This window comes from Heterocephalus glaber, unplaced genomic scaffold (assembly GCF_053883595.1).
Source record: "Heterocephalus glaber isolate CG9 unplaced genomic scaffold, H.glaber_assembly_v1.0 deba00001472, whole genome shotgun sequence".
In the NCBI taxonomy this organism is placed as follows: Eukaryota; Metazoa; Chordata; class Mammalia; order Rodentia; family Bathyergidae; genus Heterocephalus; species Heterocephalus glaber.
In genome coordinates this window covers 25875806-25900810 of record NW_028258315.1, presented here as the reverse complement: position 1 = coordinate 25900810, position 25005 = coordinate 25875806, and the positions used below count along the sequence as shown (strand labels likewise).

General features: G+C 46.3%; 1 protein-coding gene across 7 annotated transcripts in view; it reads right to left on the bottom strand.

The window, feature by feature from the left end:
• Positions 1-3392: 3392 nt before the first annotated feature.
• The window catches only part of Urb2 (URB2 ribosome biogenesis homolog), a 28889-nt gene continuing 7276 nt past the window's right edge, over positions 3393-25005 (bottom strand). For 4 of the 7 annotated variants that reach the window (XM_021266425.2, XM_004854683.4, XM_013075816.3 and 1 more), the window contains 7 exons: positions 20012-23321; positions 14441-14601; positions 13189-13299; positions 11427-11669; positions 9723-9810; positions 6611-6750; positions 3393-4466 (listed from right to left, as the gene is read on the bottom strand). In XM_021266425.2, the coding sequence (XP_021122084.2) occupies positions 4269-4466; positions 6611-6750; positions 9723-9810; positions 11427-11669; positions 13189-13299; positions 14441-14601; positions 20012-23321 (4251 nt within the window). In that variant the 3' untranslated portion in view covers positions 3393-4268. Of the gene's footprint in view, positions 4467-6610; positions 6751-9722; positions 9811-11426; positions 11670-13188; positions 13300-14440; positions 14602-20011; positions 23322-24550; positions 24766-25005 lie in introns of all 7 variants that reach the window. The other 3 variants (XM_087181882.1, XM_013075817.3, XM_021266428.2) reach the window with 2 other exon arrangements.

Below are 25005 nucleotides of genomic sequence, written 5' to 3'. Positions count from 1 at the left end.
TGGTGGTGATGGGGTCAGCAGCAGCACTGAGAGGCACAGTGAGAATGCAGTAAGGCTAGGCTGCTCCGGCATGTGAATAGCAGCCACCCTAAGAGGCCTTGGAACAGAGGTAACAGGCAAGTGCAAATGGTTGGGCTGAGGCTGTAAAAGGGAAGGAAACTGCTGGGAGAAAAACTGGCTGTGGCTGGACTGGAGACTGCCAGCCTAACACCTGTGATTAATCTCAGGGGCTCGGAAGAGACGCCAGGGCAGACTATATAAGCAGGCAGAGAATGCCAGGCACAGGAGGCCATGGCACCCCACGCATCTACAGCAGGACCGGCATCAGACCTGGAAACAGCCAGTCCTCCAGAACACAAAGGCATGGGGAGGTGTGTGTTGCCTGGGTACCCCTCAGTGCCTGCTCAGGGCTCATGCCAGACTCTACCCTTAACTGGTCTCATCCCTCTGAGTGTTCCACACCTCTGGGGACCTGGCCCACTGCCTGTTATGGGCTTGTGCTCGTTTCTACTGAGTCACAGCCCTTGGTCATTCCCCACCCACACTGGCTGCATTCATTATAGAGCATTATGGAGCATTTTCCCATCCCATAACATTTATTCTACAATCAACCACAACTTCACACTAAAACCACCATGAAGAGAGTCACTGTGGAATGAAGAGCGGTTGCTCCTGATGGGCTGCCCTGCTGAGGGGTGGGAGAAGACTTTATGGAGAACTTGATTGCCAAGGCTTTGTTTCCTTCCCCAGCAACAGAGGTGGCCCCTAGAGTGGGGAGGGGCAGGATAGTCAGGGGACCCAGATCTAAACAAAATAACACAGACCCAGGGATGCTAGTGAAGGTACTGGAGACACAGCAGCCATAGAGAGCAACACACAAATGAGGAAGGACAGGGCACATCTTTCTCCTGGAGCTTTCACCTTGGCCTTTGGTATCGAGCAGTTTCTGTAGACACAAAGCATGGGGAGTGTGACGATAAAGGTGCCAAGATAGGTCAGGCAGCCGCAGAGAAGGTTTTGAGGGAGCAATCTCCTTGGCAGGGGGGGAGGTTGCTGTCTAGCCTCCCGGTGTCCCTTGAGCACTGCTGTGCAGGCTGTCCAAGATGGTGCCCACAGGACACCCCAGGCAGGTCCCCCAAGTGGGGCCTTCTTGATTTGCAGCATCCCGCACACATACACGTACGCATGTACTCACACACTCCTGGTCTGGACAAGTGACTCCAGCACAGGCATTAAGGTTGGCCAAGTCTGGGCTACACATGCCTGCTGTGCTTCCACTGCTGTGAACCCCCAGAGGATCTTGCCCATGTGTTACTGATTTGTTGTTAATGTCCCTGCTAGAAAGCAGGCTACACAAGGACCAGGGCTGTCTCTGCGCCCAGCCTCATGATGTGGCAATGAATGCACCTGTGTCAGATGCTAGGGGTTTGCAGCTGCAGGTCTGGAGAGGATAGTCTCTTGGAAGGCCCACCTTGCCTGGCTGACCCTCCACTGCAGGTCTCCTCTAACAAAACAGGAATGAGCTTATCACCCTTTATCAGGCCTCCTGGGAGCCTGTTTCCTCATTCCCAAAAGGCTGAGTTTTCACAGAAGTGACTATGATAAGCTGACCACTTCTAGAATGGGACTCTGCAGCAATCTGCACTGGGTGAATAGAGACCACCAGCCCTCCTCCAAGGCAAATCTATGTTCAGGGCCGTCTGCAGCCCCACAGCGCCACTGACAGGACGCCAAAGGAATTGCATGTCTACAGCTCCCACCCACATTCCCGAGAGGGAGGGATCAAGGCCAGCCAACTTGGGGACCAGACACTCACCCAGGGGCCTCCAGGACAGCCCTTCCACTAGGGTACTGCCTCAGGCAAATCAGTTGCAACTGTTACGTTCTGTGTCCTTGAAAAGTTGCCCGCTCAGCCCAACACACTATCTCTAAGGGAGTAAGAGACAACTGTCACCAACCTGAGATGTTCTTGCAGGGAATTCAGTACCATGCAGGGCACAAAGCAGGACACTGGCCCACCTGAATCCACCACTGACTGCTAGAGCTCTACTGGCCAGCTGTACATGCCATGGAAATGAAGGACATGTTTCCTGTAGGCAAAGCAGGGCTATTCCCTCTGCAGTCAGCCAGCACAGGAAATAAAATCACATTGTGGCATGAGGCATGGGCTGTTGCCTTAGATATCCAAAAGATCCATCATACACTGTCTGCTCAAACCACATATAATCAGAAAGGGGATTTGGAGGATCTTCCCAATCATTTAAAAAATAGTACAGGGAGCCAGGGATTTAGTTCAGTGGTTCTACTGCCTGCCTCGAAAGCACAAGGTCCCAAGTTTGATCCCCAGTACCAAATAAATAAATAACAGTACAGGGAGGGCTGGGAATTTAGCTCAGTGGTTCCGCCTCCTGCCCTGCAAGTGTAAAAACCCAAGTTCAATCCCCAGTACCAAAAAAAAAATAGTACAGGGATTGGGTACAGCTCACTGGTAGAGTAGTTGCCTAGCCTGTGCATGTACAAGGCCCTGGGTTCAATCCACAGCACTAAAAAAAAATTTTGTAAAGTCTTCATGGAAAGGGAAGAAGGTCTGGAGGGAGGGGAGGGGAAGGGGACAAAAAAATTGAAGTGTGCTATGTACATGTACAAATCCATGATGAATGTGATTATTATGTACTGCAAATATGTACTAATTAAAAAAATGAAGTCTTCATATTGACTGAAAAGGGGACATCAAGAAACTCCTACATAAATCCCACAGACAATAATGAGAAAAAGCAAACATCTCAAGTGAGAAATAGACAATAATTACATAATTTACATAATAAAATGGTGAATGCAAAAATGCATAATCATTTAGTAAAATTAAAGAAATTCAGAACAAAATGGCATCTCTCTCCTATCAAGAAAACAAAACAAACAAAAATCAATAATGTTGAAGTTGGTTCACTAGTAGGGAAATAAATTAGTGCACTTTATAGAAAGCAATTGGCAGCATTTATATTAAGTTACTAAAATGGATTCAGTTTTCTGACAACACAATTCACGGGAATTAATCTTAGGGAAACAACAGGCACCATCTATAAAAAGGGAACTGGGGAAGAATCCAATCTCTAATCATGGGGCACTTATTAAATCAAACAGCTATGTCTACTCACAGAACTACTGAGCAGCATTAAAAATATATACCAAGTGTCTTTACTGACCCAAAGATGTTACTGATATACTGTCTTACACAGGGAAATGTGAGATAACTTTATAAAAAATGCATCTTGATTGATTCTGCTCATTATGTGCACACACACCTGTACATCCACACCTGCACAGCCAACAACCCCAAATGAGACACTCCAAGTGAAAGCAAAGGTCATCTGGGAAGGGGGCAACACGAGCAGTTCCTGAAAATTTTCCCTTTAATTTTTATTTTCTCAGGTTTGCTACGATTAAAATACATTGCTTAGGTAATAAAAATAAATGATTAAAATTATATCTTAAAACCAAGAAAAAAAAATTCCAAAACAAGCTTCATAGACTGAAGCAGGTGAGCAGGCAGGTGCACCAGCACCACTGCCAGGAGCATCCACCTGCCCAGAGCATTCAGCTGCCCCAGAGCCAGGGAGCTGCCTCCAGCGCCATCAGAGAGTCTCACAGCAAAGGCAAAAACGCAGCATCTTGAGAATGCCTCTTGTGTTCCTTGAGAATTTAAAGGTCAGAGGTATTTAAGTAGGATTTAATTGCAGACTGGAAGCAAAATGCCAAGTTCTATATTGTTCTTAGCCAGAAGAGAGGGACACCAGCCCACTGACCCAGGCCAAGAGCTACACAGGGCAGTTACAAGAGCCAACAATTCTCATTCCAGGGTCCAGTTTCAGAATTCTAATTCATAATTACTTATAAAAAGATATACTAGGGCCAGGGGTGTAGCACAAGGGGTAAAGCATATGCTCAGGAGGCACAAGGTCCTTGGCTCAATCCCTAGCGCCCTAAAAAAAAATGATTACTAAAAAAGATACATTAGGGAATAGTGAGGAAAATATGCTATAGAAATACACAAGCTCCAAAGGGCTTTCCACATGGGTCAGCTCTGTGCATCACAGCATCTGAGGTCTTCACCCTCCAAGGCTCTCACCGCAATGCCAAGTCTTGGAAAGTGGCCCTGATGTGTTTCTATAGCCCGGCTAGACGGTATCTTCCCTCTCAGCCTGCTCAGCCTTATGGTATGTTGGGTAGACACTGCACAGCTCCTCAGTAGTGGTGCTCCTGCAGCCCATCTAGGCGGTGTATCTTCTCTCTCCTTCCTGCTTAGCCTTGTGGTACTTGAGGTAGTCACTGTGCAGCTCCTTAAAGATGTCTCTCGCTCCAGGCTGCAGCGAGGCCCGAAGGAACTGAATATCAGGCTCAGTGCACAAGTCCAGGATGAGGTAAATGCCCTCCTGCACCAGGTCTTTCACAGCTGGGTACAAGGTCACCTGGGAAGGAAGGCAGAACCCTGTGAGAACAGCTGGGCACACTGACCCGCATGCCTTGCACAGAAGCCAGTAGCATGAGAACGACATGACCACTCCAGATCTCTGGGTTTCAGGTGCTTATTTCTAAGACAAGGAAAAGTCAATTCTCATGACACAAAGATCACTGGCCAATCAATGAAAACACCTCTAAGTAGCTTAAAATCTCCTTGGACAGCTGAGCAGTATAAACTACTTTCCCTAAAGTAGCAATAAATCTAAATTTGACCTAGGGGTCAAAGAGAAGATGAAAGTGACTGTGATGGCCTCACACATTTCCACTGGGACTCATCACCCGCAGCGGGGCCCCACAGACTCCAGCTGCTTAGCTAGACTATAACTGCTGACTACTTTCCCACCTCCCACCAATACCCACGCTGCAGAAGCACAAAGAGAGAAAGGCAGATCTACTTACTAGCACTTGCTATCTAACATTTAATTAAACCCAAACATGCTGGTATGGAAAGATTTATGGCTCTCTCAGTAGATGCCTCTAACGCATATGGAGTATTTTCTCTATTACTAAATTAAAAAACAAAAGATAAGACATAAAACTGTTGCCAGTAAATTCTGGGATGCTATGGGCTTAGATAATTCTCAAGGCCTTTGGCTTTCAAGATTAAAAATTAAAATGTAAAAAATAAGCATAAATTAGACATGAATTATGAGGCTAGGCAACAGCCTTTTCATAAAGTAAATCTCAGAATAATAGTGACTTAAAGGTTTCAATTATTGCTTCACTCTTTAGCCCTTAGTGAAGTGATATTACTATGTTTCTTCAGTAAAAGAGAAAATAATGCCAGCTTTTCTTTCATCAAATGCTTACATATTAATGATTCCAGTGCTTGGGAAATGTCAAGATTTTATAAAAATGCAGCCAGGCATGGTGGCACAGGCCTGTAATCCCAGCACTTGGGAGGCAAAGGCAGGAGGATCACTGCAAGTTTGAGGCCAGTGTGGTCTACGTGGTGAGTTCAAGGTCAGCTTGCACTACAAACTGAGACCCTGTCTCAAAACAAAACAAGATTCTATAAAAATGCTAAACAACTGCAAGGAAATCAAACTCCAAGTCCACATGTCACTCAAAGGACAATTTGAAGGGTCTTCTTATGCTCCATGCCTCTCACCGCAGTGGCAATTGATGACCCAGCTGTGCACTCATATGTCCAGGCTATTCCTGCATGGCCAATCACCCACCCAAAAGGCAACTCCACTGGCCAAGGTCAGCAGGGCCAATGGCCTGGAAAAGTAGTCAGCAGTTACAGACTAGCCTAAAACAGGGAGGAAGGTGTTCTAAGGAAGTCCATTCAGCCAAATGTCCCTGGAGAAAGGCTGTCACCTCTACCCAGACAGGTTCACCAGAGGCCTCACCACTGTGCCTACCAGGATTGCAACAGCAGAGAGGCTTTTCCACAGACAAGTAGAAAGCAACGTAAACAGACAAAAGCAAACAGACTCTCTACCCATGGTTCTATCTGAACTCACTGTCTTCCATGCTGATATTCACATTAAAGTCAATGTTCACATAGCTCAAATTTCGAACCCTGTAGCAGCACCAGCAGCCTACCACATTTTGAAAACAGATTTGGACATCTCAAAGTGAAATAACTCTTAAATGACGAATTTATAATCCAGATCTTTTAAGACAAAAAGCTAGAGTAATTTGGACAAAATTCAATGTGAACAAGTCACCTGCATCTCCACTTGCCTCCTGCTTTGAGTGTCTGAGAGCCACTGAGTCTCACAAACAACAGACCCATGTGTTCCTGATGACAAGGGGACCCAGGCTGAGACCCAGGTCCCTTTTTTGCTTCCATCAGCCTGGCCCAGACCTCTTGTTCTCGGCCCTGGGTGATGTATCACCTCCCCATCAGATTACTCAGGACAGGAGTCTGTTCTGGAGCCAGAGAAAACTAAGAAGTCCTGAGCTTGTTTGTGGGGTTCTCCTGAGCCTTCACATGGCCTCATTCAGTCATGACCACAGCCCCACAGGACACTGTTTGCACACTTCACCAAGGACAGGACAGAGAGGGCTACAGGTCCAAGGTCACTCGCCATTTTGCTTCCAAAGCCATGCTCAAAGACTGAAAGAAAACCCTAGATTGTACCTTCTGTGCCTCTGTTACATACTGGGCCACCATAAAGGGGGAAAACACAGCAAACTCTTCAGCTCGTATGGCAATGTGGCTGTACATCCTCTCCACCAGGCGTGCACACTCGAGGACCACGGGCAGGTCGTCAGTGCTCCCTGCAGAGGGCAAATGTCCCCAGCTGGTTAGCTCACAAGCACTGCAGTGTCTCTCTTGTCTTATACCTTTAATGTAAATAGACAAGCCTTCCACTTTTTCTCGACCTTTAATTGGCTTGCTTTGCAGACAGAATAAGAAAAAACATCACATCCACATAGTTGTTGACATAGAAAAGGGAAGAACACTTAAAATACTCAAGAGTTCGAGATTTTTACGGGTCCAACTAAATAATTAAAATTTTCAGGATAAAATCTAAGATTGCTACTAGGTTTTTTTTTAGTTGTTGCTTGTTTTTGCAGTGCTACGGATTGAATATGGTACATGCTAAGCAAGCCCTGCTATTTTATCTTAAAAGAAGATAGTTTTCAGGCTGGGGATTTAGCTCAGTGGTTTTGCCGCCTGCTGCGCAAGTGCAAGGACCTGAGTTCGATCCCCGGTATCACAAAAAAAAAACCAGATAGTTTTCTAAAAAAGAAAGAAAAGGAGATGGATTTCTATAAGTAGGTTAAAATGGAAAATTATTTAAAAGAAAAACAATGGTTTGGTTTTGTTTTTTGAGACAGAGTCTCTATGTAGTTCAGGCTGGCCTTGAACTCATCATGTAGCCTAGGCTGACCTGGAACTCACAACAATCCTACCTCAGCCTCCCAAACGCTGGGACTACAAGAGTGCACTACCACACCTAGCTAACACACACCTGGGTAACAATGGTTTATGACATCATTTAAGACACCCAAATTATGTCTGTGTCTTGGAAAATTTCAGAAAGGATTTGTGTGGGCCTCCTAAGAACTTAGCCTGATCTCAGATGGGGTAACTGGGGGATTCCTGACAAGGCCAGAGTGTCTTCCCTTCTTCACTCGGCACCCCAGAAGGCCTACTTTTGTAAGTCTAGAAGACACAAGCAAATCCAGTGATGAAAAGCAGACCACTGGCTGCCTGGGGTTGGGCCCAATTGCAAAGAGGCTGGGGACTTCCTGACAGAAATCTCTTGGGCTGTGACTGTGGTGTTGCTTCACATGTGCTCTTAGCTGTCAGAAATCATTAAACTGTACACTCTAAACAGGCATCACTTGTTGTACGTTTGTTATACCTTAATAAACCTGATGATATTTGAGAGATGCTGTACATTTTTTGCAGACCTTGGGTAAGTACACAAACATCCTTTATGGATATAGTTCTATATTGGTGCAATCTCTATCACACTAAGTGGTTAACACCTGTGAGGCATTTTGAAGGCCACTCCCTGCTATGAAGGAATGCACTTCCTTGTCTAAGGCATGCTGTTCCTTCTCTTCTCAGGCTGCTCAACACACACTGTTCACAAATCAGTAACCAGCATTAGCTGCTGTGGCCACCAACTTCACATATGATCATTAAAATGAGAGCATTCGATGCCAATAAAAAGGGAATCAATTTTAAAAATAAAGAACAAAACAGTTAAAAGTCCTGCTGGGTGGAGTCCACCACAGAACAGTCTTGGCAGGCAGAAATGACTGGCTGGGATGAATAAGTACAGCACAGGGAGAATGGGACATGTGCGCCTGTGTTGCCTCAGGACAGGTGACAAAGGACAAGCCTAAGGCAGCACATAGCCAGGCCACCTCACACTGCTCAGCAAGGCCAAGGCCAGGCCTGTCCACCTCCTGTCCAGGCCAATATCTCTCTCAGACCATGTCCTTAGGTCTTGGGTGAGATCAGAGACCTCAACAGGGAACAGGCTAAGGCTGGCCCAAGACAGGGAACTTATTTCCCAGCCCTGTTCCTCAGCAGATGCACACTCAGTCAACACATGCTAAGAGTACTGAGTCAACATACTCTTGCCACTTGTGGGAGAAAGCAACACATGTCACTGTGCCACTGCCTGGTCCCCAGCCAGGCAAAGTAACTGGGGAGCTGCAGTCCATGCTCACGAGCCTCTCTTTGCTTTTGCCAAGATGATTGACTAAAGGAATTTTCCAATACCACAGCAGAAAGCACAAGGCAGGAAGAAGTGGAGGCTGACTCATATATTCCTGGTCATGCTGACTACCACGTCACACGTCTTCCCTGACACACTCCAAATCAACTCGTAACTTCATCTGTGAGCCTAGTGCATCCCATAGGCATGCTGCCCTCTTCCACAGGTCCCAGGAATCTCTTAGGCGCCCGACTCTCATGCTTGGCACTTGAGTGGCACAACAATTACAAAAGTGAGCAATGGAAAAGTCTCACTTTCATACAATATGTACAAACGAGATCTTAAAAAATTTAAAACAAGAATCAAGAGACTTCAAAGTAGAGTAATGACTTGTGTACATAGTATCTGTTTCTGCCATCTGGCAATGCCTGTGTCCCTCTAGTAAACAAACACAACCAAGCCAAGGTCATGACTTTGCTAATAGCAAGGTACTGGGCCTCACCCTCTAAAATAAGAAAGCTCTGTAATACTTCTTCCTTTTATTTCCCCACTATTGGGCCAGTGATTTAGCTCAGTGGTTTCACTGCCTGCTGCGCAACCGCAGGGACCAGAGTTTGATCCCCGGTAGCAAAAAAAAAAAAAATAGATATTTTCCCACTATCCATAAACTCCTAAAGGGAGACAATGTGGTTGTAGTCATCTTTATATCCTTATATATGCTGTGTTCAATAAAAATTTCCTAAATCTTGATTTTTTTTTCAGAAAAGGTTTAGAGATGTCAGATGCACCCACTGTTTTGAATACAGCAAAATATGACAGCTTGAAATTTTTTTTAAAATGATCTTGAGGGCCAGGGATTTAGCTCAGTGGCGCTATGCCTGCCTCAGAAGCGCAAGGTCCTGAGTTCAATTCCCAGTACCAAAAAAATAAATGATTTGATGATATGAACATTTCTCTTATTTAAAAACTCAACTGAGTTGCTTTGTTTTCAGTGATACTTGTGACATTTTCAGAGACACTGCCTGATTAACACATTCAAACTGTGCATCTGATACTGTGACTCTGCCTTACCTTTGTCTTTCTGCCGTCCTTCATGCATCACTGAAAACACCAGTCTATTGAAACAGTTCAGGAAAGATGGGAGGGCCTTCAGCACAACCTGAAAGAAGTAACAGATAAAAAATATAAAAGTGTGCAAGCAATATTCAATTTTGTCTGTTTCCTTCTTCACCTTGCCCAGCAGGGCACAGAACCGGTGTGCTCATGGCTGCCCAGCATGTGGCTGCCCAGGGCAGGCTCCTCTCACCTCATTTTCTGGTGATTGCTCACCCATCCAGCACTGGCTCTTTAACTCTTGCTTTAAAAACTTGGGTTAGGGCAGTGATGAGAAACCTTTTAGAGTTTTAAATGACACAAAAAGCCCAGTGTGGCACACATGCCAGTTTTACCACCACTGTACAATTTCTATAACCCATGGGGCAACCCTGCTTTAGAACTGGATGGATCTGTGCTTTCCTCTAAGCTGGTTCTAATCCACCCTGGAAGTGCATAGAAATAAATCATAAAGCAATGACAGTAACCAACTTATGCAAGCAGAATTGGTACTAGAAAGATTACCTAAACAAATTTACTTCAAATGGGGACAGCATTTCTTAATAGTGATGAAAAAGTCTGCTTAAGACTTTAAAAATGAGACTAAAATGACAAAACATGCTTCTTTAATATTCATTTACCTCAAGTCAGGTTCGTAACCACACAATGTCCAACTGAGCAGCCATAACTCCATGTGACTACTTCACTTTACATTAGTCAAGAGTTCAATAGCCAGTCTCTAGTCATCCTGGCAACACCCCATGTGGCCAAGCAATGAGGCCAGTGGTCATTGTGATGGACAATAAAGACACCACTACATAGCCTACTTCATAGTGCTGCTCCAACTCTCAGAAGGAACAAATGGCCATCAAGTGTTGGTTTCTCTCTCCCTCTCTCTCCCTGTGGTGCTGGGGATCAAAGTCATGCTAGGTGAGCCCTCTACCACTGAGTTATATCTCAGCAAGTGCTGCGACTGTTCTCTTTGGTTTAATTAATCCAAAACAATTCTTGATAGCATCATACCACATCCTTCATGTCAAATTACTGACTTTCTGCATCATGTTTAGAAAGAGGTTATTTTTATGAAAGTATTCCGGAGTATCATCACATATTCCCCAAAATCTCTCTTAATCCTTTGCCACTGTATTCATGAAAATCACATAAATCTGGGGCCAGAATTCCTGGCTCCATGGCGGTTCCTTACGAGACATGGACAAATCATTTAGCTTTTGTGTGTGCTTACCTCAGTTTTCTCATCTCAAATTGAGGGTAACAAAATGCTGTCATGAGGACTAAGGAAGTTAAAATATGTGACATGCTCAGCACAACACCTGCTGCTGAGCATTCTGCTAGGCTTCCAGCTCTGCTGGCCTCCTCACCTTCCCCTCAGGAATGTCTTCGAGGATCGCTGGGTGTTCATATCAACTTGGACCTGATGCTGCCACCTGCATACTAAGCCTCTTTGAGTGTTAGTACGCAAACACCATTCAAAGTATCAGAACTTAAAATGGCCCAGAGTGAAGGTCAAGCATTTTGTGCTGGAGAAATCATTTTGGTCCTGGAAATTATTGAACAAAAAAAGTCTGCCTAGCAAATCATTATTTTTATTATCCTGCAACAGTAAAGCACTGCACTGCTATTCTGAAGGCTGAGGTACCCTCCTCAGGGACTTCTTCCCCTCACCTTGGGGTGACACTGCAGCACAGAGAAGAGAATGTTGTGCATCCTTGAGAAGACACTGCCATACTCTGGTGGCCTCAGATGGTCCAGGGGGACGGTCAGCAGGATGCTGAAGGCCAGGCTGACATGGTGGGGGTTGTTGATGGTGTCCTCCCCCTGCCGTAGCAGAGCAGCCAAGACATCGAGAATAGGTATGACTCGTGCAAGGGCCACAGGCTGCTCCTCACAAGCCTCTCGGTTCTGCAGCTACAGTGCAAGGTGAGCCAAAAAAGACAATGAAGAAGATTCTCAGAGAGCGAACACAGCCCTGAGCTCAGGGTGTCAGAGGTAAGACTATCCCTGCTCCAAACAAACTGCTGTGGCCCAAGAACAGGTAAAGACAGGAGGCCAGCATCCAAACCTCACTATGGACTTGGCCACTTCAGCCCCATTTTTTTTGTTGGATTCATCAGTCACAAAGAGAAGCAATTTTCTGTAAAGAATCTGACACATCCATTTTCTCACAAGAAACTGCACATCAGACAAACATAACTGTATTCCCCCTAAGAAGATCATTAGTCTCATGTGTCTATAACTAAACATCACTGGTTAAGTTTCTTATAAATCAGATCTAGTTAAAGATAATTACTATTCCAGAAAACAAAAATAACAAACTCAAGACAAAAGACAGCAAAAGGCGTACCTAGGTCACCTGGCAGAATACACTTGGGGGCTCTTTCTAACCCTAAGCACCCCAGGGAGCCTTTTGGGTCCTGGAGTCTTGACAGTCCCCATCTCCCTGCAGGGTGTTCTGGCTGAGCCGACCACTTGCTACACCCGTGGTAGAGTCTAGCCTGGTACACAGCAGCATGGCCTACTGCGTCCCATCACCCCTGGGACTACTTATGAGACTTGGACACCAGCATGGCCCCACCCGACTCAGCAGCTCCTTCAGATGGGGATAATGGGGATAAATGACACTTCAGTCACTGAGGAAGATTCTTAGGAAAATGACACAGAAGGGAAACTGAAAATAAGAGTATGAAATCCATTCTTCAGACCCTTTTGCTCTGGGAACATACTGATCCATGGCAATTCTCTCAGTCAGCAAAAGCCAGAACCAGGCTGGGGACAAGAGTAAAGTAAGACACTGCTCCTTTACATCCATGGTGAGAATGTTCAGGTCAGGCTCACCAGAGGGTGGAACACTCAGACCAGCCCATTCTCAACCAGATTTATGTTCTAGTGAAACAAAATCAAGGGGTTACGAGACACAAAATTCAACACATGGGTAGGATAGTAACAATAACCTACCTGCAACATTACTATCGCATTCTATAGAGTATTCTCTCCTCACTGTATCACACACACACACACACACACACACACACACACGCACATGTGCATGCGCCTCCGAATAATTAAATGCATCAAGCTAACTGTAGCATTTTGTGGGGACAGGAAACCCCAAGATTCCTCCTCACTCCTCCAATAACACAGCTTCCATGGCAGCTTCACCTATCACCTTGTTCCTCTTACCGCCATCTGCCTAAGGCTTGCTAGCACTGCAACATCCCTTCGCACCATCTCCATGCCATGGCTGCCAGCTGGCACCACTGTGTGCAGACAGGACACACAATGTGGGTATCCTGCTAACAGCCACCCCAGGAAGCAGTCCCAGAAACACTCTGCCCTATACAGGAGAACAGCAGAACCCAAACACTGGCCTTTGTCTTTACACAAGACAGAGGACGAGCTGGAAGGCACATCCCCAGAAGCCACTCACCGTCAGAGCTGTGACAATCTGGGGGCACGCACGCCACAACAAACTCGCTTTCTCTCCACTGAGTGGGCAGCTCAGTAGCAGCTTGAGCAACCTAACAGCAGACAAAACAGCCTGAAACAAAAGGGGAAATTTTAACAGCAGGAATAGGAAGCCCTCCTTAGGAGAACTCCAGGGATGGATCGGCCACTCACTGGTGCTGGTGAAAGATCAGAGCCCTGGAGCCCTGAGGTTGGGGACAGGGACAAAGCCAATCAAGACTGAGTCCTGAGGGCAAGTGGCACCTTCACATCAGCACGCAATCAGGGACATAGTGAAGAAGAGCTAAGCTCTGGACAGCAAGGCTTTTCAAGAGTGCCTCACCTAATCAAATGTGTGAATGGACCCGCTCAGTGCACTCACAAGGAGTCTAATCACTGATCCCACCTTGCCAAGATGCCCTGCAGAGGATGCTGTCACTTCACTGAGCAAGAACTATATGTGCTCACAAACAAAAGAAGGGCTAGAATGAGACGCTAGATAGGTGGTATGATTGCAGGTGACGACTTTAAACCAGAGGGCAAGTGGGCAGGGACAGTCTTTTACTAAGCACCTCATCAACAAACACCTGGGCCAACACTGAGCATGGATTCCCAACCACTGTCTCCTGCTCTCCTCCCACCCAAATCAAAGTCCAGCCCCAGGGTGTCATTGTGACCAAGAGGTGAAAAGACATTTAAGCCAGGTGTAGTGGCGCACATCCATAATCCCAGCACTCAAGAGGCTGAGGCAGGAGGATCACCACTAGTTCAAGACCAGCCAGGGCTACACAGTGAGTTCAAGGCCAGCCTGAACTATATAATGAGACTATGATTCAAAAAAAGACACGAACCAGAGTCTATGGCTTCAGGCACTCCCCACAGCAAGGCCACACAGGCTTTCTGAGGAACTACATGGAAACTCGGGCTTGTGCGCCCCAACGGTACTCAAACACTGGCCTGCAGCTGTGCAACCAAATCCAGTTCAAGTTTTCAAAGTGTGGTGGAAGAACAGGATTCAACTTTTGTGGGAGTCAATATTGTGACTGTGCAATACTTAGCATCTCATGTAATAAGAACACATTTATAATCCTGCTCCAAGTCAGGCTACACACAGCCAGCTCCTTCCATAGCTCCCACTTTGCCTCTATTCCCTTGGTATGAATTTGTTTAGTTTTAGGGATGACACGGAGCAGATGCTGCCCTGGGCCCCTACATGGGGAAAAGAAGCTACTCGCCTGCAGGTCTGCCCTCCATGCACAGCCAACATCCAGCCCCTGAAGCACAGACTGCATCACCAGTGCCAAGTCTTCTGTTGTCCCAGCCTCCAGCATCTGAGCAAAGAGGGCTCCCAACCCAGGCTCCAAATCCTGAATGATCTGGGCAGAAACTTCAGGAACTGAGGGGAAAGAGACCAAGACTATTACAATGTAACAGACAAGGGACACACTGAGGGTATGGCAAAAGGGCTACGTGTTGAGACAGTATGCACCACACAGCCATTCAAAAATGCACCTTGAGATCATTCTCTTCAGTGAAATAAATCACACACTTAAATACTGCATTGTTTCTCTGGTGTGAGAAACCCAAAGGGTAAATAAGGAACAAAATGTGTAACAGATACTGTGAAATAGGAAGAAAATGTTCAAATGTGAAGGAGATCTGGGGTTGGGGGGAGAAAAAAGGGAATAGAAGGAAAAAATAGAAACACAGCTTTTGTAAATAAGGAGGGGAGTAACAGTGATATATGCACACCCATGTTTATAAAGGCATAATTTGTAATAGCTACATCTTGGAAACAGCCCAAATGCCCATCAACTGACAAATGGATAAAGATTTTTTTGTATACACTGAAGTACTACTCAGACATGAAGATAGATAAGCTTGAGACATTTATAGCTAAAGGGATGCACCTTGAGACCAATATTCTTAAGTGAAATAAACTGGACACACATGCTTAAATACTGCATTGTTTCTCTGGTGTGAGAAACTGAAAGTGGAAATAAGGACTAAAATGCATAGTGGATATTGGGAAGTAGAAAATGTTCAAATGAGAAGGTGAACAAGGGAGGGGGAAAGGAAGGGACAAAACAAAAAGTAAAAATAAAAGGAATAAATGGAAACAGCTTTTGTATATAGGGTGGGGAGGGGGCTTGAGGGGAGAGGGACTGGGAAAAAAAGGAGAGAATATATCATGTACAGGTGTAAAGTCCCTATGATGAGTGTTATCATTATGTATTTCTAAAATGTACCAATAAATGTTTTGCTTAAAAAAATAAATGAGGGGGGCCGGGGATTTAGCTCAGGGATTTCACCGCCTGCTGCGCAAGCGCAAGGACCCGAGTTCGATCCGTGGTACCAAATAAATAAATGAGGGAAAGAGGGGTTGAAGGGAGGGGAGGGAAATAGGAAAAAAAAGAATTAAGAAGTATAAATTCTCTATGATGAATGTTATCATTATATACATCTAAAATGTACCAATAAAGTTAATTTTTTTAAAAAAGGAGTCAGTATGATCTTAAAAAAGTAGACTTTGTGAAGCATGTGAAAAAGTGAGGTACACACTTAGGGCAGGTACCATGCATATGCATATGCACACAAACACAGATGCACCTGTGCATGGTGTGCACACACACACACACAATGCACACACACTTGCAATGCACATGTACATGCACAAATGACAACCACACTCAGGAACAGCAAGATCTGGGCCACGCAGACAGACGAATGCAACTTTGCACCTTTCTATTTCTTTTATAGAATCCAAAAGGGTACAGAAATGGGGCAGTATTTTTAAACAGAGAAGAATGTTGAAAAAAATCAAAACCACCCTGTATTTTAAGGACCGTCTGTAGAATCATCTAAGTGTTTCCTAGCAACCCCAGTGCTCTGGCCACGGTCTCATCATAAAGCCTAAAGCCAAGGCATCCAAGGTCCTCTACCACTGAGCCCAGTTTATCCTTCCATGGTGGTTCATTCTACCCAGAGTACCTTTCACTTCCTGTGAGTGCTCACTACTTCTGAGCATAGTATTGAAGGCAGGGGCCAAAAGCTCTGAGAGATGAAGGTGTAGGACTAAGTCTCTCACAAGTGGTTAAGACCCTAGACTCATGGCCTCCTTCAGCCTCAATTCCTTCATCAGTGAAATGGGCAAAACAGCACCAACTCCTGAGGTTGGCAAACAAGAAAAGACACAGAGCTTACAGCGAGAGCCTTCCATGGACGGCTTCCCAATGTCACTTTCACAGATGTACACACCTGGCTGCACACACCTCTCAACCCAGTCCCACATCCTGGCTGATCTCTGGCATTCCCTGCTCTCTTCTTGTGATCTGTGTGGGTGTCTGTTACTCAGCTAGGCCCAGTCAGCAGCTCAGACCTCCAAGCAAGACAATGGTATGCACAGAGGGGGCCAACAGAGTTGTCTGTTCCACTGTCAGAAAGCATTCTTCACAGCTCAAGCTGGCAAGCCAAAACCCTTTTTGCAACCAAAACCCACTTTTGCACCACCCAAAGTCACAGGAACCTCCACATGGTCACCTGTGTGGCCACCCCTCAGTTCTTCCAGGCTACCTTTATATGCCCCCCACCTCTCACACCACCCCCACACCTTGGGCCACTCCTCATTGGGCACATACTCCAGACTGTCCACCTCTCCAGCACTTCCCTGTATGGAGTCTGACAGTTCAGGAGTAAAAGTGAGGTAGACTGGGCTGGGGCAAAGGAGCAACTGGGAAGAATATGTCAAAGATCATAAATATCAAAGAATATGTCAAAGATCATTAAAAACTCACAATTAACTGGTTGAGCAAGATTGTTTCCTAAAAAGAGGACATGCAAGGGCCAGGGATTTAGCTCAGTGGTTCTGCCGCCTGCCTCATAAGCACAAGGTCTCGAGTTTGATCCTCAGTACCAAAAAAAAAAAGGAGGACATGAAAGAATACAGGACCCAAAATGATGTCAGGCTTACAGCTTCTGAGCACTTTGGACCAATCAGAAAAGTGCTATTTTCAATTCATTTGCATTGTGCACAGCTAATCAAAAGATGTTGTTTCTGACCATTTACATCTGGCAAGAAACCAAATTTTTGGATAGGACAGATTATGCATGAGGCCAACTGAGTTTTTCTGTTTTGTTTTTTGAGACAGGAGCTTGCTGTATAACCCAGGTTGGCCTCGAACTTGCAGTGATCCTTCTGCCTCAGCCTCCTGAATACTGGGATTATAGGCATGTGGCCACCATACCCAGTTAAGGCCAGCTGAGTTTTTGATAGGACAAAATGTCCCAATGTTCCTGCATGAGGAAGTAGTCAATCCAGTTATTCTGGATACAAAAGGTCTCTTTCCCCTTATCCTTGGGACCACTGTGAGCCTTTTCACCAGCCCACTCTCACCCTGTAAAGCATACCTCTTTCCACCTTTAATAAATGCACAGCTTTGGTGCCTTTTTCTGTATATCTTATTCAGGGCACCAAGGACGCGGAAAGATGGCGACAAAACCCCTCTCCCCCCATCCAGTAACAAGAGGGCTGCACCAAGGGGATGGGGCAGCACACTGGCCTCACTATGGTGAAGGCTCTGTCCCTGGGGTCAGTTAGGGCTTAAGGACTGCCTCTGCATAGCAAAGCTGGCACTGAGGGGGACACAGCACTCTTTAATAAAGGGGCAGAGCAGCCAGAGCTTTAAACTGCCAGCTGCTGTTAACAGATGGTCACTTCAAACACTGTACTAGTCTGAATAAGAGACTCGGTTTCAGCCCCCAGTAGGAAACAGAGCACTGCTGCCTGAAAGAGTCACTGACAGGAGAAGCTGGAATGTCACGCAGTCTTTCTAGTTCATCCACAATCCAGCCAGACAGGAAGGTCGCTGACGGGGACAACGCAGCCTTGTTCAGGCCACACACTCAGGTCTGGCGTTGACCCAAATAGACCAGGTGGCTTCACTTTCTCAAGGGCCATTAACCCTCAGGGCTTCTCCGTGGAAAGCAGAGCTCGGCACGTGACTCCCCAGCCTCATCATCTCCCCAGGGTCTGTCCTGACTCTTACCCACACCTCTTAGAAGTCCCTAAAAATAGGGCCGGAGATTTAGCTCACCGGTTTCACCACCTGCTGGGCAAGTGCAAGGACCCGAGTTCGATCCCCAGTAACAACAAAAAAAAAGAAATCCCTAAAACTAAACAAAATGCCAGCCATGGTGCATGCTGTCTTGATACAGAGAAGACATCGGCTCTATTCACCTTTGTCTCCTTTGGAGGCTAACAGAAGTGTATTTTATTTTTATACACTAATAAGGGTAACAAATCTTAATGATCTTTTATTATATTATTAAACATAGTCATTTTTTAGAGTAAGGCTCTGAATAGACATTCAAAAATATTGATCTATCCCAGGCTTAATTTAAATTACACCCTAGAAAAGAGTACTAATCTATTATTAAAATATAGTATTAAAATAGTACAAGATAGCCGGGTACAGTGGTGCACACTTGTAATCCCAACACTCAGGAGGCTGAGGTAGGAAGGCCACAAGTTCGAGGCCAGCCTAGGCTACACAGATCAAGGCCAGCCTGAATTAGAGTGAGCTCCTGTTTCAAAAAACAGAGTATAAAATAAGAACACAGCAACAATTACAATGTCTTAATACAACCATTTTAATTTCTGCATGTTTCTAGCTCTTGTACACATGCATGTATATTTTATTTTTTATTTTTATTTTTTTGGTACTGGGGATCGAACTCAGGTCTTTGCGCTTGCAAGGCAGGCAACGGAACCACTAAGCTAAATCCCTGGCTGCGTGTATATTTTAATTACTTATAATTATTTTATATTGTAAATTGAACATGGTGCCATACACTTGTAATCCCAGCACTCTTAAGAGGCTGAAGCAGGAGGATCACAAGGTCAAGCCCAACCTGGGCAAGTTAGTAACTTAGCAAGACCCTGTCTCAAAAAAATTAAGAGATGTAGTTCAGTGTGAAGGTCCTGGGTTCAATCTCTAGTACCACATACACATGTATACACATACACACACATTTATATTGTGGGTTTTGCCTAACACTAATACATATTTTTTTAGACATTATTTAACAGTTTTGATAATTATCATTTCCATGGCTGCATAATAACCCAACAACCTTTAACCTAGGGGACTGCAGAGGTCATCTCCTTGGGCAGAAAGACATTCACTCTCTCACTGCTGCACCTTTGGTCCTAGTTAGTTGACCTAGCAGGGTGACACCCAACTAAAACACTAGCACCTCACTGTGGTGAGGATGGAAGGGTACAGTTCTGCCTCAAGTAACTGTAGGAGGCTCCCTAGAAATTAAGTCATCTGATTTAAGTTGATAGATTTCACACCTTTTTAGAATCAACCTGTGCACTGAAGACCTGACCCAGAAGAGCCTACAGGAGCTGCGACTACCCAAGAGAACTGTCCAAGACACTGGTGACTAAGGCTAGAGACAGAAGAGAGCAGGTTTTGTTTAGAACCAGACCTGCAGACAGGATACTCTCCAGAGCAGACAAGCACTGACGAGTCCAGGAGTGAGCCCAGAGGCTGTAGCCAGGGTACAGCCAGAGAGCTGCAAAGGTGACTGCTCACATGTGCCCAGGATGCAGACAGAATATCAAGTCCCAGCACCAGGACTGGAGGGCAAGCTTCCCACTGTCCTGGTGTGGCACCAGGTGTCACACACTAGGTGTTACTTCCTATCCAGAAGGCAAGGCGTGATAACTCAATTTGCCAGCATTGGAGCTCTAATGACCTAAGCCCTGTAGCCCAGAATCAGCTCAGAAGGAAACATCTTACCTGTAAGAACTCTTCTCACAGAATGAAACATGGAGGTAAAAACAGAGCCCTTCTTGGGATGGACCTCTGGGGCTAAAAAGAACAGAGTTAAGAACCGCAAGGCTGCCTGGAAAGACTGAGCATTCCCTGCAAGGGCTGGCAACTCCGACAGCAGTTGAGTGTAAACGTCCTGGTAGAGGGCCACGTGGGACAGCGGTGTTCTGTCTGTCACCTGGGCAATCTCAGCCACTCTGTCCCTGCGGTGCTGACTCAGGTCTACTTCTAAGAGTGTGGTGACAGCCGAGAGGAAGGCTGAGGGCAGGTGGCGGCCCCCAGCTCCTGACGTGGAACACAGCTGCAGTGCAGCACTCATTTGCAGCAAGGCCTGCTGTAGCAGCTTGGGCAGTGCCGCTGGTGCCTCATGTGGCTGCCTCCGCTCTCTGACAAAAGGCCCCAAGACTTGGCACAATTTGGTTAGGGCCACCAAAAGTAGTTGGCTGCTCAGAGGAATCTGGTTTTCCAATTGCTTGCTAGAAGCTGCCTCAGTGTACAATTTGCACCTTGAGAGGAAGGCAGTGATTTTCCCAAAATTGAGCACCAAACTCAGCTTTATCTGGATGAGCATCTGCATCAGCTGCTCCAAAAATGTCCCCACCACTTGGAGGAGATGCAGCCACATGGGATCATCTACCTTAATAAGGAGTCTAATACTGCCTTGCAGCAGTGAGGTCAGCACGATCTCAAATACATCACTAACATACAGGACCCTGAACACAGAGCGAGCACTCTTTCCCCTCTGCAGGCAGCTAAGAAGCCGGTAGCAAGTCACCAAGAACTGGAGGCTCAAAGAGGGGCAGGAGCACCCCACTGTGATAACAGCCATGGACAACAACAAGAGAAAATAATGCACATGATAGGGTGGTAAGAGGCTGTCCAGGTGTAGAGTAGAAATAACTTGCAAAAGTCCCAGAAGGCTTTCTAGCTGCTCTTCCTCCAAATGGATGAGAAAGTCACTCTTGACCAGGGAGAGTAAGCTCTGGGCAATTTCTCTTCTTGGTTCTACACCTTCAGGTCCAACTTTTGCAAATCTGGTTTCCCAATGAGCCACAACTGTGCAGTCCTTTTCAAAGAGCCAAGGTAGTTGTTGACTGAGAAGACCCTGGTCACCAGAGCACAGAATGCTAGAACATCTTGCAACTATGCACATCAGGAAGGCAGAATGGAGGGACTGCATCTCTGGAAAGAGTGGGCTATGAAGGAGGGCTGTGGATACTTTCTCAAGTGTGATATAAGGCTTTTCATCTGCTGCGCCTTCCTGGGCTTTGCTTGTTGATAAAGTTCTTAACAGGACACTGGCCACATACCTTACATCATCCAGACATAGGTAGGGTATTAAAATTGTGAGGTTGGACACAATCAAGTGCCAGTGTGCTATAGGGTATGTGGATGCACACACTGTCCCCACCTGCCCGTCCCAGGAAGCCACTGTCTTCTGACTCAAGCTGTCTTTGACAGAACCAAGGATGTAGGCAGCATCATACCTCAGAGTGTGGAGGGCTTCTTCTGACAGGGGACTAGCCTGCAGTAAAGTTCTTTTAACTTTCTGCAGGTAGAGCTGTTTTAAGCAATACCTACTGAGAGAGTTGGACTGAGCTATAAACTGCTCGACCTTCTTCCAATGCTGTGCTTCCAAACCTGGGAGCAATGAAGGGAGGTTTGAGACCTTCAGAGCATCCTTGGTCAGGTCCTCAGCCACAGAGTGATACTGACCACAGTTCAAACTGAGCATGGCATCCACCTGCATCCAGGTGTAAGAGAGTAGAAGTGCAGAGTCACTCACCTTCTGCACCCACAGCTCAGGCTCTGGACCTGGGGAGCCAGGGAGAAGGGCCAGCAGGGGCTTCACAAGATCTCCCAGCATCCTCTCCATTACACATTGCATCCGCCTGATAATGGGCACTGGTGTGCTGCTGTCTAGACTCCGCATATTGAACATGATGCAGTGCAGCAGCGAGCTCAGGGAGAGAGACTTTAGGGCCATGTCAAGATCACTCTGCAACCAGGGCAGGACTACAGACTGGAACTTCTCCAACACAAGGGACCAGGTGTCCAGGATCTGATTCGGTGGTAGCTCCAGGAGGCAGGCACAGAGCACTGTGGAGGGGCCTGAAGTCAGCATAGGCTGCCTCAGTGTCTCAGCAGCTGGACAGCAGATCACCCTCAAAACTTCCTCAAACAACCGTGGCAACTGTCGGAGCTTGGCATATGTCTGGAAGAGGGTGTCAATAAGCACCTCCTGGGCTTTCTTGGTTCGAAACTCCATTATTTCTGCATCAATCCAAGCCGAAGACAATAGGTCATCCAGGTCTGGCTCCAGAATCAAATGATTTAGAGACATCAAAGTCTTGAGGCAGCGGAACCAGGCTGGCACAGATGCCTGTGAGTGGTTTATCAGCAGCTCAGCCAAGTGCCGGTAGAAGTGGAACTGTGCCTCCTCATGCCGGATCCTGTCAGCAGCCACATTGTAGATGTTGTTGCTGGCCACAAAATTTAGCAGCTGCTCCACAACCAGGAGCTCTGTGGTCCAATCTGATATGGACAGGGCTTTCAGCTGATCTTCCTGTAGGTGTAACATTCGAAGGCAGCCAAACAGCCTGGCTAGAGCCTTAAAGCAGAGAAACTGGTTTCCATCCTTAAGGTAAGAATCCAGAAAGAGCCTATACAGCAGGGCCACTGAGCTGGCCACCACAGAGGAATGAAGGCATGGCTTGCAGAAATCAGCACCTATCAGCCTGGTAGCCACAGTGTCTAGAGGAGCAAGAAGACTCTTCATAGTCCCCATCTTTGAGTCACTTTGCTGCTGGTCCAAGAGTTCCTCTTTGTAGGATGAGAGCATATCAGGCCGAAAAACTCCACCTCGAAGCATGGCCTCAATTTGACTCCTAACATCTCGGCTTAGCACCTGCCGCAGCTGGCCCTGTGTCCATGTGCCCCCAGAGAGCAAGTGCCTCAGGACCAGGCAGGGCTGTAGCAGGTGTCCAGTCACATCCACAAAGACACGTCGGGGGTTGGCCTGTTGTTGCTGGATAGAGAGATAATGGCTAAGGGCCAGGTGAATGACCTCAAATAGCTGGGCTGTCACTGCACTTTCTGGTTGCCTGCAGGCTGACCAGCAAAGGTGACTCAGCAAAGCCACCAACAGCTCCTGTTTGGCCGTGTAGATGACAACCAGGGCAGGTGTTGAGAGAATGCCCTGGCAGCAGTTCAGGAGAGCACACATGTTTCTTTCGGATCCAGAGAGAGAGAATTCAGATATTCTCTCATTTATCATCTAAGTGTTAAGAAAAAAAAGAAAACTCATATTACACCAAACTCGCATATACACAACAAAGTACAACAGAATCAATCAACTTGCTTTTCTCCCGCATTATAAGAAATGCCCAGATTATATCTGCATGATGTGTAGTGCATTAAAAGGTAAAGTGCCTGTTTTAATTCCTTCACACATCTATCTCCTGCTAACATCAATTCTGAAAAGAATTAGTGCCTTTGTAAATTTGGTAGCCATTTTTAAAAAGTTGGGCTTTACCAGCACTTGGGAAGCTGAGGCAGAAAGATCACTGCGAATTCAAAACCAGCCTGGGCTACACAGTGAGTTCAAGTCCAGCCTGAACTACATAGTGAGACCCTGGCTCAAAAACCCAAGAAAAAAGAATGCCAGGCTTTGTAAGGTTTCAATCTGTAACTAAGCTCAGATGTTACCAGATGAACAGGCAGTGGCCCTTGGGTCATGACTCTGAGGTCCAACATACATTTTTATAGTCAAACATACTTTTTCTGGTAAAAAAAGTACCCTCTATAAAAAGGAAAGCAAATGCTGCTGGTTACTTACTACACAGCAGACCCACTGTCTTCTGCTCTCAAAGTTCTAAAACTTACAGACACTAGAAACGAGAGCCAGGCAGATTCCTAAAATTCACTGGTATACTGAGAGACCTGCTCCCAGCCTTATGGCATCTGAGAATAAAAGCCAGCCCAGAATGCTAAGGTATCAGTAGCCCCATGAGACAGGCACTGTTATTTCCACTGAAGTAGGCGCTTGCTAGGACTTTCAAAACCACACTGGAAAACTTCAGCAAATATATCAAGTCCTTGGATGTCAATGTGGTACCAGGAGACTCCAGATTTTTCACTATATTGCATCAATAAAAATCTTTTCCATGGAAAACTTCTGGGAAGATGGTGGAGTGGCAAGCAGCAGAGAAAGAGCTTCTCTGAGCTCTGGTGTCCTTACACTGGAATATAGCAGCACAAAGAGGAGAAGGAAGAGGGAAGTAGGTCCCTGAGACCCAGGAAGGATCTGAGGCAAGAACTGAAGTCCACAGGGAGAGTGAAGAGAGAGGCTAACAAAGAGAGAGGTCCCAAGCAGCGCTCTCTCTCCCAGAGCCTGGACTCTCCAAGAGGGAATGGCAGGCCAAAACTGCAGACTCACAGTGACTACTGATGACCCCAGAGACCTCCACAAAGAAATGCACCAGTGGAACAGAGCAGTGGACTAACCAGACTGCAGCAGCCGGTGAGTAATCCGGATTCACACCTCACCCAGGAGAGGGTGATAGGCTGGTAGCCATCTGGAGAGGGGACAACTGAGTTTGGAACTCAGAACAGCTGCGGGCGGACTCCATCTAGTGCCTTCTGGTGCCTCAGTTTGGGTGCTAAGTTCAAGCCAGCAGGAGGTCAGGAAGTGGAGTTCAAGCCAGCAGGAGACGTATAAACTGTTGTAGGTGCAAAGAATCCAGTTCCAGCTTCATAGCCAGAAACCGTTCTGAACTTCAGAGGAACTCAAGGGGCAGGCTGGCTGGGACTATCCACTACCCCACCGTGAAGCTGCAGCTAGCTTGCTGGGATGAATCAATTTGGCTCTGGACTCCATTTGCCCACATTGTCTAACAGTGACAGCAGAGACACATCTTGAATTGGACATTTTGGGTTTTTTTATCTTTTTTTCTTTTCTC